General features: G+C 41.9%; 1 protein-coding gene across 3 annotated transcripts in view; it reads right to left on the bottom strand.

The window, feature by feature from the left end:
* Positions 1–13,661, bottom strand: part of RAPGEF5 (Rap guanine nucleotide exchange factor 5) — a 331,057-nt gene that overhangs the window by 21,210 nt on the left and 296,186 nt on the right. For all 3 annotated transcript variants that reach the window (XM_056519694.1, XM_056519693.1, XM_056519696.1), the window contains 3 exons: positions 10,734–10,825; positions 7,168–7,290; positions 4,292–4,470 (listed from right to left, as the gene is read on the bottom strand). In XM_056519694.1, the coding sequence (XP_056375669.1) occupies positions 4,292–4,470; positions 7,168–7,290; positions 10,734–10,825 (394 nt within the window). The remainder of the gene's footprint in view (positions 1–4,291; positions 4,471–7,167; positions 7,291–10,733; positions 10,826–13,661) is intronic.

Below are 13,661 nucleotides of genomic sequence, written 5' to 3'. Positions count from 1 at the left end.
CAGTCCTGAAAACACGTGCTGAGTCATAATAACAAAGGAGATGCGCTAAACCACAGCTTATACAATAAATACAAAATAAAGCTCTGGTTTCTGGGATTTGGACTATCGGTGTCTCACAAGAAAAAAAAAAATCTTGATTATGCTCCCCCCACGCCAGGAACAGAGTCGCTCTAGTCCATTGGCTGGGTCTGGTATTGTCGCTCAGTATCATTTAAAGTGTCTCATTAAAAAATAAACTTTTAAGAAGTCAAAAGTTTTCCTCAGTTAAGGGTTTAGTGCTGAGAATCACAGTTTTGTGTCTCACTCCCCAACTCCATTTCCGTCCTGCTTCACTAGTCTTCCACATAGACTTAAAATGGGGCCAACTAGCAAACTTGGACATAGATGCTGGAGATTGCATTGATCACATAGATGAGAGCTGGAGATTGAAGCGCATTAACAACACGTTTGGAGGAAAACCCCGATCAATCAAAACTTTTGACATGTCTCTTTGTCATGTAAAGAGTTTTTTTATTTTTTTATTACAGGGACACTTTAAGTGAATGGGACTAAATGCAACAATGAGACACATCCTATGGGCAGAGGTGGTACTAGCAGACTAGTAGCATTCCTCTAAGTCTTTGGGATGGTCCATGGCCTGATTGACAGATTTCTCTCCCTATAAGCAAATGGGGACAGTTCAGTCAATTAAGCCCTTAAAGACCCAGCCAATTTTCACTGTAGGACCCAGCCATTTTTTGCACATCTGACCACTGTCACTTCAAGCATTAATAACTCTGGGATGCTTTTACCTTTCATTCTGATTCAGAGAATATTTTTTCGTGACATATTCTACTCTATGTTAGTGGTAAAATTTTGTCGATACTTGCATCATTTCTTGGTGAAAAATTCCAAAATTTTATGAAAAATTTGAAAATTTCAATTTTTTTTTTAATTTGAAGCTCTCTGCTTATAAGGGAAATGAATATTCCAAATAAATTATATATTGATTCACATATACAATATGTCTACTTTATGTTTCCATCATAAAGTTGACATGTTTTTACTTTTGGAAGACATCAGAGGGCTTCAAAGTTCAGCAGCAATTTTCCGATTTTTCACAAAATTTTGAAAATCAAAATTTTTCAGGGACCAGTTCTGTTTTGAAGTGGATTTGAAGGGCCTTCTTATACCCCACAAATGACCCCATTATAAAAACTGCACCCCTCAAAGTATTCAAAATGACATTCAAAAGGTTTGTTAACCCTTTAAGTGTTTCACAGGAATAGCAGCAAATTGAAGGAGAAAATTCAAAATCTTCATTTTTTACACTCGCATGTTCTTGTAGACCCAGTTATTGAATTTTTACAAGGGGTAAAAGGAGAGAAATCTTCCTAAAATGTGTAACCCAATTTCTCTCGAGTAAGAAAATACCTCATATGTGTATGTCAAGTGTTCGGCGGGCGCAGTAGAGGGCTCAAAAGGGAAGGAGCGACAGTGGGATTTTAAGAGCGAGTTTTTCTGAAATGGTTTTTGGGGGGCATGTCGCACTTAGGAAGCCCCTATGGTGCCAGAACAGCAAAAAAAAAAAAAACCCACATGGAATACTATTTTGGAAACTACACCCCTCAAGGCACGTAACAAGGGGTCCAGTGAGCCTTAACACCCCACAGGTGTTTGACGACTTTTCGTGAAAGTTGGATGTGTAAATGATTTTTTCTTTTTTCACTAAAATGCTAGTTTTCCCTCAAATTTTTAATTTTTACATGGGGTAATAGGACAAAATGCCCCCCAAAATTTGAAACACCATCTCTTCTGAGTATGGAAACACCCCATGTGTGGACGTCAAGTGCACTGCAAGCGAACTACAATGCTCAGAAGAGAAGGAGTGCCATTGAGCTTTTGGGAAAAAAATTGTTTGGAATGGAAGTCAGGGGCCATGTGCGTTTACAAAGCCCCCCGTGGTGCCAGAACAGTGTACCACCCCACACGTGACCCTATTTTGGAAACTACACCCCTTATAGAATTTAATAAGGGGTGCAGTGAGTATTTACACCCCACTGGCGTTTGACAGATCTTTGGAACAGTGGGCTGTGCAAATGAAAAATTACATTTTTCATTTTCATGTACCCCTGTTCCAAAAATCTGTCAGACACCTGTGGGGCGTAAATGCTCACTGTACCCCTTATTACATTCCGCGAGGGGTCACATGTGGTTATTTATTTTTTTGCGCTTATGTCAGAACCGCTGTAAAATCAGCCACCCCTGTGCAAATCACCAATGTAGGCCTCAAATATACATAGTGCGCTCTCACTCCTGAGCCTTGTTGTGTGCCCGCAAAGAATTTTACGCCCCCCATATGGGGTATTTCCATACTCAGGAGAAATTGCTTTACAAATTTTGGGGGTCTTTTTTTTCCTTTTAACGCTTGTGAAAATAAAAAGTATGGGGCAACACCAGCATGTTAGTGTAAATTTTTTTACATTAAAAAGCTGATGTAGCCCCCAACTTTTCCTTTTCATAAGGGGTAAAAGGAGAAAAAGCCCCCCAAAATTTGTAGTGAAATTTCTCCCGAGTACGGAGATACCCCATATGTGGCCCTAAACTGTTTACTTGAAATACGACAGGGCTCCGAAGTGAGAGCGCCATGCGCATTTGAGGACTGAATTAGGGATTGACATAGGGCTATTCTACACCAGTGATTCCCAAACAGGGTGCCTCAAGCTGTTGCTAAACTCCCAGCATGCCTGGACAGTCAGTGGCTGTCCAGAAATGCTGAGAGTTGTTGTTTTGCAACAGCTGGAGGCTCCGTTTTGGAACCACTGCCGTACAATACATTTAAAATTTTATTGGGGGGGGACAGTGTAAGGGGGTGTATATGTAGTGTTTTACCCTTTATTATGTGTTAGTGTAGTGTTTTTAGGGTACATTCGCACTGACGTTTACGGTGAGTTTCCCGCTAGGAGTTTGCGCTGTGGCAAAAAATTAGCAGCAGCCCAAACTTGAAGCAAGAAACGTACTGTAAACCTGCCCATGTGAATGTACCCTGTACGTTCACCTGGGGGGGCAAACCTCCAGCTGTTTCAAAACTACAACTCCCAGTATGTACTGACAGACCGTGCATGCTGGGAGTTGTAGTTTTGCAACAGCTGGAGATATGCAACTACAACTCCCAGCATGCCGAGACAGCTGTTTGGGCATTCTGGGATTTGCAGTTTTGCAACATCTGGAGGGCTACAGTTTTAGAGAACACTGCAAAGTGATCTCCAAACTGTGGTCCTCCAGCTGTTGCAAAACTAAAAATCCCAGCATACCCGGACAACAAACAGCTGTTTGGGCATGCTAGGAGTTGTAGTTTTGTAAGATCTGGAGGGATACAGTTTAGAGACCATTAGAAAGTGGTCTCAAACTGTAGCCCTCCAGCTGTTGCAAAACTACATATTCCAGCATGCCCAAACAGCTGTCTGGGCATGCTGGGAGTTGTAGTTTTGCAACATCTGGAGGGCTACAGTTAGAGACCACTGTATAATGGTCTCAAACTGTACCCTACAGATGTTGCTAGGCAACTCACCACCTTCCGTAGGATCCTGCCGCACGATGTCGCCGCCCGCCGATCTCCGTCACCCGCAGCTTCCGGATCGGTAAGTGGATCTTCGGCGCTGGTCCCTGTCGGGTTTCCCCATCATGCCCCGCCTATTGTGGGTGGGCAGGACGGGGAAAACGAAAGTAAACCCCCCCACCCCCGATCTGCTATTGGTGATCGCGTCTAGACCACCAATAGCAGGGATAGGAGGGGTGGCACCACTGCCACCTCACTCCTATCCCTTCAGGGGGATTGTGGGTGTCATGGACACCCGCAATCCCCCTTCTATTCCGGGTCACCATAGACCCGTAATCGCGCAAATTGCAAGTGTGAATTCACTTGCGATTTGCCACGATCGCCGACATGGGGGGTCTGATGACCCCCCGGGGCCTTTGCACGGGATGCCTGCTGAATGATTTCAGCAGGCATCCCGGTCCGATCCCCACCCGGTGTGCGGCAGGGCCGGAATTGTCCATGACGTATGCGTACGTCATGGGTCCTTAAGTACCAGGGTGTCATGACGTACGCGTCATAGGATTCATAGGATTACTCTGAAATACATTGCTGAGATACAGTAGTTTGTCAGTTTTTGTCAAACCTAATTTTACATGATGCATAAATAACTTTTATTTATCAGTGGGCTACAAAATGGTGAAACCATTTCATTTACATATTAACAAATTCAGCTTTTTTTTTTTTGAGTTATCTAATTAAACAATTGCAACTTACTGAGCAGCGATCTTGATGAACTTTTTCATAAGCTGCACCCGTTTTCCCAGCTGGTTGCAAAGCAGAATCTCTGTGGCCACCCAAAGCTGAACCTCATTACATCTTTGAAGTAGAAGACTCAGGTTTAGAGTGTTCTCCCCTTTACCCTGTCTGCTGAAGGTGAAGTAAATCAGCTCTTGCTGTAAAACAATACACAGAATAAAATTGTATGGGTTATAATATTAATAATAAAAAATAACTTTTTATTTATATAATAACTCTTTTTTTATATAGCGCACACATATTCCGCAGCATTGTACACTTAAATTGGCCCCTGTCCCCATTGGGGCTCACAATCTAAACCTATCAGCATGTTTTGAAGTTATGGTCGGTTACTCTTGGATTTATCGGATATATGTCACTTAAACCCAGATACTCATAGTTACCTTTCTTTTTATCTGTTTTTATGTGGCGCTGGGGTGTGAGGTACAGGGCAGATGTTATAACCCATGGGGCAGATGTTATTAACCCCTTCTTGCCGTGACACCAGGGAGTGGTTTAGCCTTAACCCCCCGAAGGTAATAACGCTGGTCCTGGGGTAGGGACTGGGCAATGAAGACACCGATGCCAAGTTATGGACAACGGTAGCTTTACTGAGAATATACAGGTGACACAGTCTATGCAGTACAGCCAATATCCCAAGGAGGTGACCAGTGACACCGGGGGACCTCGCAGGCTTGCTGGGACTTGCAATAGGTAGAGACACTTTGTTGCAGAACACTGTAACAAGACAATTGACTTGACTGATGACTGACTTGTGACTGACAAGACGATGACTTTAGCTTACTTGAGCTATCTTTGTGGGTGCAGACTTTAGGCTTGAGGCCTCCAATGCTCTGGACACACACACTGAGACGACTGCACTGGACCTCAGCAGGAGAAGGAATACTGGAAGAGAGAGATTGCAGCCCCTCCCCTGGTTATGTAGGGGGGCTGTGCAAGGAGCCCATAGGTCACTTGGGGGGGTCACCTGGTCACTAGTGCCTCCTGGGTAACAATCACATGGTAAGAGCTATTAAAGAAACATTTTATTATACAACTTATGTACATAGGGGATAACACATAAAGGGGGCCCTGGGGACATGGAGAGACTCTGCCTGACAGGGCAGGAGAAGTATGGGGACACACCATCCCGTATTGGGCCACCACATTTATTTTTTGACTGTAGATGCATTTTTTCTATTTTCCGGACATGGTTACGGGAATCACCATCTAAGCTGCTGTCAACAACTTTTAGAGATATGCTTTACAGCAGCGACATTGTCCATTGGAATCTGTAGTCTGGAGTTGACTCATTGACTTATATTAGAGTGCTCTAGGCAAATTCTGTGACCTGTGCAGAGGTCAGTGTGCAGGGAAGGGAGCAGGGAAGTGGCGACCATCACCTATTGTGAGAGGTCTGCTCATGTGTTATCTATATAATGTTGGTAGTGGTTCTAATCCTGTTTGTGATGATGATGATGATGAGGAGGAGGAGGAGGAGGAGACTGCTGAAGAGTTTTCTCTACAGAAATGAAGTGTCAGTTTATTATGAGATGCAAGATTTCTGGGCTATTTTATAATATAGATCAGTGTTTCCCAAACAGCGTGTCTCTAGCTGTTGCAAAACTACAACTTCCAGCATGCTTGCACAGCCATCGGCTTGGAGTTGTAGTTTTGCAACAGCTGGAGGCACACTGGTATAGAAACACTGATATAGACCCTAACATTGAAAATAAAAAAAAACAATAAAATAATATGTTTGCCACAATAAATGGAATGCTCTTTTTTTGTTGTTTTTTTAGGGTAGGATCACACCGTATTTTGCTGCCCATTTGCCTACCCGTTGAAGGTAAAAGACAGTACCCTTAAAATTGGAGCCTATGAGTGACAGATGTCACTGACCTATAACTCCGACCAACACGGCAAAACACACTAAGATTCTAAGTGTCTACATATGGACATATAGTACATATGGTAAAACGTAGAAAAATGTTAAACAAAATTTCTCACATCATATTGTTAGATCATTTTAATAAATAATAATGTACTGGATGACACTTTTTAATATCCCCTTGGTGTAATTTAATATAACAGACACAAAATCTCACATTGACTAATAAGGAAGAAAAGCACAAGTGTGTGTGCTCCAATGTGTCTTCAACAATAGCAAAGATTAATAAGATAGCTAACCTACTGCTTCCACTTTGTAATGAAAGTACAAATCCCAGTAGGCAATCCTCCGCTTCAGTGTCTAGTAGATCCATGACAATGAATTACCAATTGTTGCTCATTTATCAAGTATGTCATCTAAGTGACCACATATGTCAGGGCATAACCTTGACAAAATGCTCATCTGTTTTGACTACTGGCAGCAAAGGCTATTTGATCTAAACTATACTCACATAGATGCTTAATATGACGAATTTAATACATTTCTATTATTGTACTGTACATTACGGTTACTGTACAAAAATTTCACGTGTTTGCTAGTCTACTGAAGATCCACAACCCCCTGTCCCATGATTTATGTTTGGACAATGTTCACACTATATATAATGTCCGCATATCGACCAACAGGTCGGACATTCCAAACATTTAAATAATCCGCTAGGACCCCTCGGAAGGACAAGTCTATTTTTTTTTATGGACGACAGAATTTTCCACAGTGAAATTAATGGGACTCTGCTGCAATGGAATGTCCGTGTGGAATATTCTGGCAGAATTCTGCATGGACATTCAGCCGTGTGAACATACCCCTAAATGTCTGATACATTTAGTGATCAAGGTATAACATCCACTTTCTCTGAAAAGCCCTCTTAGTTCATTTCGGTGCAATATGCTGTATAATAAATTACCTCGTGTATTGAATTGAAGAGACTCCAGTCGAAGCTAGTCAGTTCCAAGGCGATATCCCAAGTGTTCATCCCCAAGATCCTAACTGATCTGTGCTGCGTCTCTTCATTTTCTGCAAAAGGGTTCTGCAATACAGTCCATAAAAACCTTGTGTAAATATTTCCCTCTAAGAGGATGATTAAAATAGGAGTTTGTTAGCAAAGCAATCGAGATTGAGTGCACTTTATTTTCTCATGCTTGTTCACCTTCTACAAGATTATTCAGTCAATTTAGGAAAAGGCCTTGAAAGCGCATGAGTGTGATGAATTGACACTTATTGAACAAAGCACTCTGGGCGGAAATTCAATTATATAAAAACTGACCTGGCAGATAGGATAATGGAAATAAATACAGCACATGTGGTATTTAACTCACTGCTGGCCAAGACTACTAGTGAAAATTACTTGAAATGTTCACATAAAATAAATGACAGTAAAATAAATGAACACTAATCTGGCCCACACGATGCAGGATGTCTTCTTACAAATCTGTGTCTATTCCACAGCAAAATCAGTGAGTGATACATGAGGGTGCATTGAAGATTTCACTACACAGATAAAATCCATGACATTTTTAAAAACAGAATGCACACGGTGTCATGTTCTGGTTTCTGAAGTGATTTTTTTGCTGGTACATGTGGATGGAGTTTTAAGAAAACCCCGTCCACTTGTACTGCACTGTAAATAGCGTTTGATTTACAGTGTGTAATTCACGCTGAAAATCCCCGGCTTATGGGCCTGGACATAGGAAATGTCAGTCTATGTTTATTTAATCCGCTGTCAACTGACAGACAACAGTCATTTTGTATGCTGTTAAAAACAAATATTGGGGTGAAAATCACATAAGAATTGTACACACAATTACAGATACAGACACTATATTATGAACTACACTAACTTGCCTATGAAACCGGACACTTCTTACATGTGTGTTATAAAGTATTAGCACTTTGGTAATGACTTAAAGGGGTACTCTGCTGCTCAGCAATTAGAACAAACTGTTCCGAACGTTGGAGCCGGCGCCAGGAGCTAGTGACGTTATAGCCCTGCCCCCTGATGACATCACGCCAAGCCCCCTCAATGCAAGTCTATGGGAGTGGGCGTGGCGGCTGTCACGCCCCCTTTCATAGACTTGCATTGAGGGGGCGGGGCACAACAGCATGATGGGTGTGGCTATGACATCACAAGCCCCCGGCGTTGGCTCCAGCGTTCGGAACAGTTTGTTCTAATCGCTGAGCAGCGGATTACCCCTTTAAGTCATTAGCAAAGTGCTAATACTTTATAACACACATGCAAGAAGTGTCCGGTTTCATAGGCAAGTCCAAATAGCTCTGCTGTGTCCAAAGATTCCACTGCGTGTATGTGCAAGTGTAGACAAACATATCCAAATGAACATATCCATACAGAAGCAGTCTCTGAAATCATAACTAATTGTCATTTAGAACAACTTTTGACATATTGCCCAGACATGTCAAAAGTTTAGATCACACCAGGTCTCACTGCTGTGATCAGAAGTTATAACCCTGTGAAGTGCATGCCTCCCTCTTCAGCTGTCACTCAAACCCGACCCTTTCACTGCATAACTATATTAAGTAAGCTGGATTTAATATTGAGGCGGTGGAGCGCAACATCGCACACTTGACAGGGTTATTATTCACGACTGCAGTGGATCTCAGGTGTGAGACCTGGTGCGAGATAAACTTTCGATATGTCTGGGCAACATGTTAAAAGTTGTTCTAAATGACAGTGATGCTTCATTCAAAGTGGTATTCAGAAGTTTGGTAAGAAAAAAAAAAAAACTTGAAAGAAGGCTGCAGGGGCATTACATTCAAATCAACAGCCTAACACTAATTCTACATCCTAAACATGTATAATGACACTTTTGCCCCCTATGTGCTCATAGAATGTGTCGGCAGATAAGAACCATTTGGCCCATCTAGTCTCCCAATAATCTGAATCCTATCAATAGTCTCTGGCCCTATCTTATATGAAGGATAGCCTTATACCTATCCCTATCTTATATGAAGGATAGCCTTATACCTATCCCTATCTTATATGAAGGATAGCCTTATGCTTATCTCATGCATGTTTAAACTCCTTCACTGTATTTGCAGCGACCACTTCTGCAAGAAGGCTATTCCATGCATCCACTACTCCCTCAGTAAAGTAATACTTCCTAATATTACTTTTAAACCTTTGCCCCTCTAATTTAAAACTGTGTCCTCTTGTGGTAGTTTTTCTTCTTTTAAATATGCTCTCCTCCTTTACCGTGTTGATTCCCTTTATGTAATAGAAACACAGCAAGAGTAGACGGCTTCAGCAGCAGTTTATGTGGACAGCAGACTACAGTCCCTATCATGACTGCTGACATCTACTCCAGGCTGTCCTGCATTTGTATTCCCTGTGTTAATGAAGAATGAGTCTCCACCCTCTTGTGCAGTTAATATAGTGCCTCCCTCACTACTGAGCCTCTCACATTAGTTGCTTGTTCCAATCATCTGTTTTATAGACATACAGCTCACTTTCCTATAGCTCGTAGTGCTCACATTGAGCATGCTCAACCAGAAAGCTAAAGCTGAACTACAAGTTGCAACCTGAGGAAACAAACTATAAAAATCATAATAATGGGGAAATTATTTAATTATACTATAGATTAAAGGGGTATTCCAGGATTTTTTTTATTTGACTATGCTACAGGGGCTGTAAAGTTAGTGTAGTTCATAATATAGTGTCTGTACCTGTGTGTAACGGTTTTCTAACAATTCTTATGTGATTTCCACCCCAATATTTATTTTTAACAGCATACAAAATGACTGTTGTCTCAGATTTTTCCCAGCTTGCAATGCGGCCGAGACCTGACTCACTAGTCAGCTGATGACAGAGAGCCTGTCTGCTTCAATGGGTGGAGGGATCAATCTGCAACTAATGCAATAGCGGTAGGCACCCTGATTGAAAACCACAGGTCTTTTTAATGGATGCAGCTCATTGATGTTTCAATGGGTGGGGTGGATGATGTGTGGAAGGGAGGAAAATGGAATTATGGGATTTTTAGGCAAAAAAAGAAAAGTCAAACAGGAAATACCAGTTCACAAAAGCTAGTCACAGTGTTATGGTAATCTCACAACATAGCCATTTAGCCCCAAGACAAGCGCAGATCCTTCCTAAGCATGTCCATTACTGACTGCCAGGTAGGTACTAAAAATCACCTTATGGTGGATAACCCTGTTAAGGCTTTTTACTTTGTACAGCTTACTTTCAAATGAAGTTAACTTTTGTATACTGAAATATTTGACAAGTTAAAAATTTCTATAGCATGTTTGATTGATATAGTATTGTACATATTACCCAGGAAAGATAGAGAGAACATACACTTATTCCTTATTCCTATCTAACACAATTCACCTGTTAATTTGTCATGAAATGCCCACACACACACACACACACCAGAACAGATCAAATCAAACTATCATAATACTTAGGACAGAACTACTATAAAATACACTTCTTATTTTTGGCACTATGTCACTCACCAATGTGTCACTCTTACGGTAGGTGTAGATACGACTGGATGATTCCAAGGACTTGGCAAGGGCCATTTCTGTTGGCAAGAGTTCATGTTTTTCTAAAGAAAAGAGGAAAATGCAGATTTAGATAAGAAGACAGTGTTTGGGAAATAATAATCCATCCACTAAGGGAGGCTGGAGAGAATATTGTCAAGTTTTACAAAGGGCAGATCCACCAGATGTAATAGCTGTATTTAGCAGACAGCAGAATTCCCAAAAACGGGTATTAGTCCAGCAACAGAAATGCAGGACAAGCTGTAATTTATCTGGACCAGAAGCAAAAGACCGGTCATAGGTTAACAAAGTAGTGAACTTCTTTGATGTTAAAGGGGTAGTCCCGTTTAGGAAAATCTATATCCTATCCAAAGGATTGGGGATAAGTGTCTGATAGCGAGGTCCGACCTTGGACCCCTCTGGATCTTCTGCATGGTGCCCCGACTCTCCTCACACCTCCATGCATCTCTATGGGAGAGCCAGAGATAAAATGTATTTATATATATTTTCCTGACTACACTTGCTAGGTAATCTGAAATGTTTCACAATATGGAACTATAGCAGATAATTATTATATGTCCTAGATTTTTAAAATAGTTTTGCACCTTGCAAAAATATGACATTTTTCAAAACTGATTATGAGGGATCTAAAAACAAAACTCTAAATGGGAGTAATAGGTAAAAAACATTAAATTAAATAAGTTTTTTTAAGGAATCAACTGCAATGTAAACTATGTTGTACAGTTAAAACAGAAGTGAGAGTAGCTCTGCAGCTCTGAGTGTTGGAGAATCGACACATTGGCCCTCATTTACTAATGTCAACCTGACACAAATTTGGTCGCACAACCCGACAAAATATATCATCACTCCAAATGTTTTTTTAAACCCGTCAAAATGGGAGTGGTTATCACAAAAAGGGACGTGTTCCCAACAAAAAAGAAAAAACACTAGGAGTATGATAAAAAACTCACAGGAAAACCTGAGCTGTCGTGAAATTACTGAAAACCGAGTGAATCCTACCCCCATCATGGAACAGGGTCTGTTCCATGTTGGGTGTAGTAGTACAGGAGCTGAGGGATTGATCGCATCGGGTCTCACTTCTGAGACCCGATCCGATCAAAAGTTATTAAGAGGGGAGTGGGCGGCTTGCTCCCCAGCAATGTACGATGTGTTTTATTTTCATTTTCAAATTCCCCGCCAGGTTCCCTGAATGGCCAGTACTGAAGAGCCATTCAGGGATCCCGGCAGGGTTCTCAAATAGAAGAGCTGCGGTGGGGAAAGATATATAGAATCACTGGGGGGTTTTGTATATGTCTGGCTCCCACAGCTTCTATATTTCTAGCCCCCTGCTGCGCTATATGTCTTGTCATATCATATACCCACTGCAGCGCATGTATATATATATATATATATATACCCCTCGCATAGCACAATCATAAGCTCCTGGCAGCGCTTGTAGATATATATATATATATATATATGCCCCCGCATAGCACATCTATATACATATGCCTCAAGCACTATCAATGACAAGTATTCATTTAGTAGAGCATCGGGCAGCCGGCTTCCCGGCCAGATGCTCTGCTTGTCAATCATAGCGCTTCAGAGGCATATGTATATAGATGCGCTGTGGGGACCAGATAACGCTATATGTCTGGTCCCCACTTCGCATCTATATACATATGCCTATAGCGCTATGAATGACAAGTATTCTTTTACCAGAGCATCGGGAAGCCGCAGCCCGACGCACTGCTAATAGAATGCTTGTCAATCAATCATAGCCGCCGCTGCCCCATCGCCTCCCCCATCCCCGGTGTTATAATTACCTGTTCCCGGGGTCCGCGCTACTTCTGGCTCCTGCACTGTTGCTGTGCGCTGCGCAATGACGAGTGACGCCCCTAACACAACATCACCGTCAGTGCGCAGTGACAGCGCAGGACGCCGCCGGAGCCAGAAGTAGCGCGGACCCCGGGAACAGGTAATTATAAAACCGGGGATGGGGGAGGCAATGGGGCAGCTGTGGTGGTTGGACTCAGGAGGATTGTGTATAGAAGCGAATTGGGACCAGATAACGCTGTCTGGTCCCCACTTCGCTTCTATATTCAGGGAACGGGGATACCCAGAAAGAGTATTAGAACAAGCAAGAGCCCCCTCCACCAGAACCCCCCTTGACACACCACGTATCCCATTTGTCCGTAACTTTCATCCCCTCTCCTACAAAAAAGACAATGTAGTCAAAAAATACTGATATCTTCTCAATAGGAGATATCATGTATAGCAGACAATATACATGGACACACCCACTTTTACAAAACTGACATGAACTGACATGAATCTTCCCCTCTGTGCACTTTATGAAGATTTATGATTTTACTATTGTGCAGAGTTTTGTTCGGCACACACTGCTGCTCCAACACTTCTAGCTATGTGAGCAGTGTACTGCGGGAAAACGCCACAGCTCTGTGAAGTGTGAGGTAGAGAAGGAGTGCACGGTAGTTGCACAAAGTTTGTCAAATGAGTGCACTACTTTAGTAAATCTTGAGCAAGAGTGTAAATTAGACAAGCAGTGTAAAGGGGTAGATCTGTGTCTACAATTGACACCTAATGATAAATCTCCCCCATAGGTCTTAAAATTGAGCTTACTGACTATGGTAAAGGATATGCAGCTGTATACTGCCTATGTAACCCGCCATCAGCTATTAACGGTTGCAACACATTTTAAGAGAATCATTTGGTGGAAATTGAGTGAGATGTCGGAAGGAGATGACATATTGATCTTTCTACTGGACTTGTGACTGAAGGTCACTCTGGTCACTCTTGAGCTGTAATATGGTACATAATAAATATTTATACAGTATGAGACTAAATATATAGTTAGATCTTTTTAATGTGCCCCAGCAA

The sequence above is a fragment of the Hyla sarda genome, chromosome 5 (assembly GCF_029499605.1).
Source record: "Hyla sarda isolate aHylSar1 chromosome 5, aHylSar1.hap1, whole genome shotgun sequence".
Classification (NCBI taxonomy): domain Eukaryota; kingdom Metazoa; phylum Chordata; class Amphibia; order Anura; family Hylidae; genus Hyla; species Hyla sarda.
This window is presented reverse-complemented; position numbering and strand designations above follow the sequence as displayed.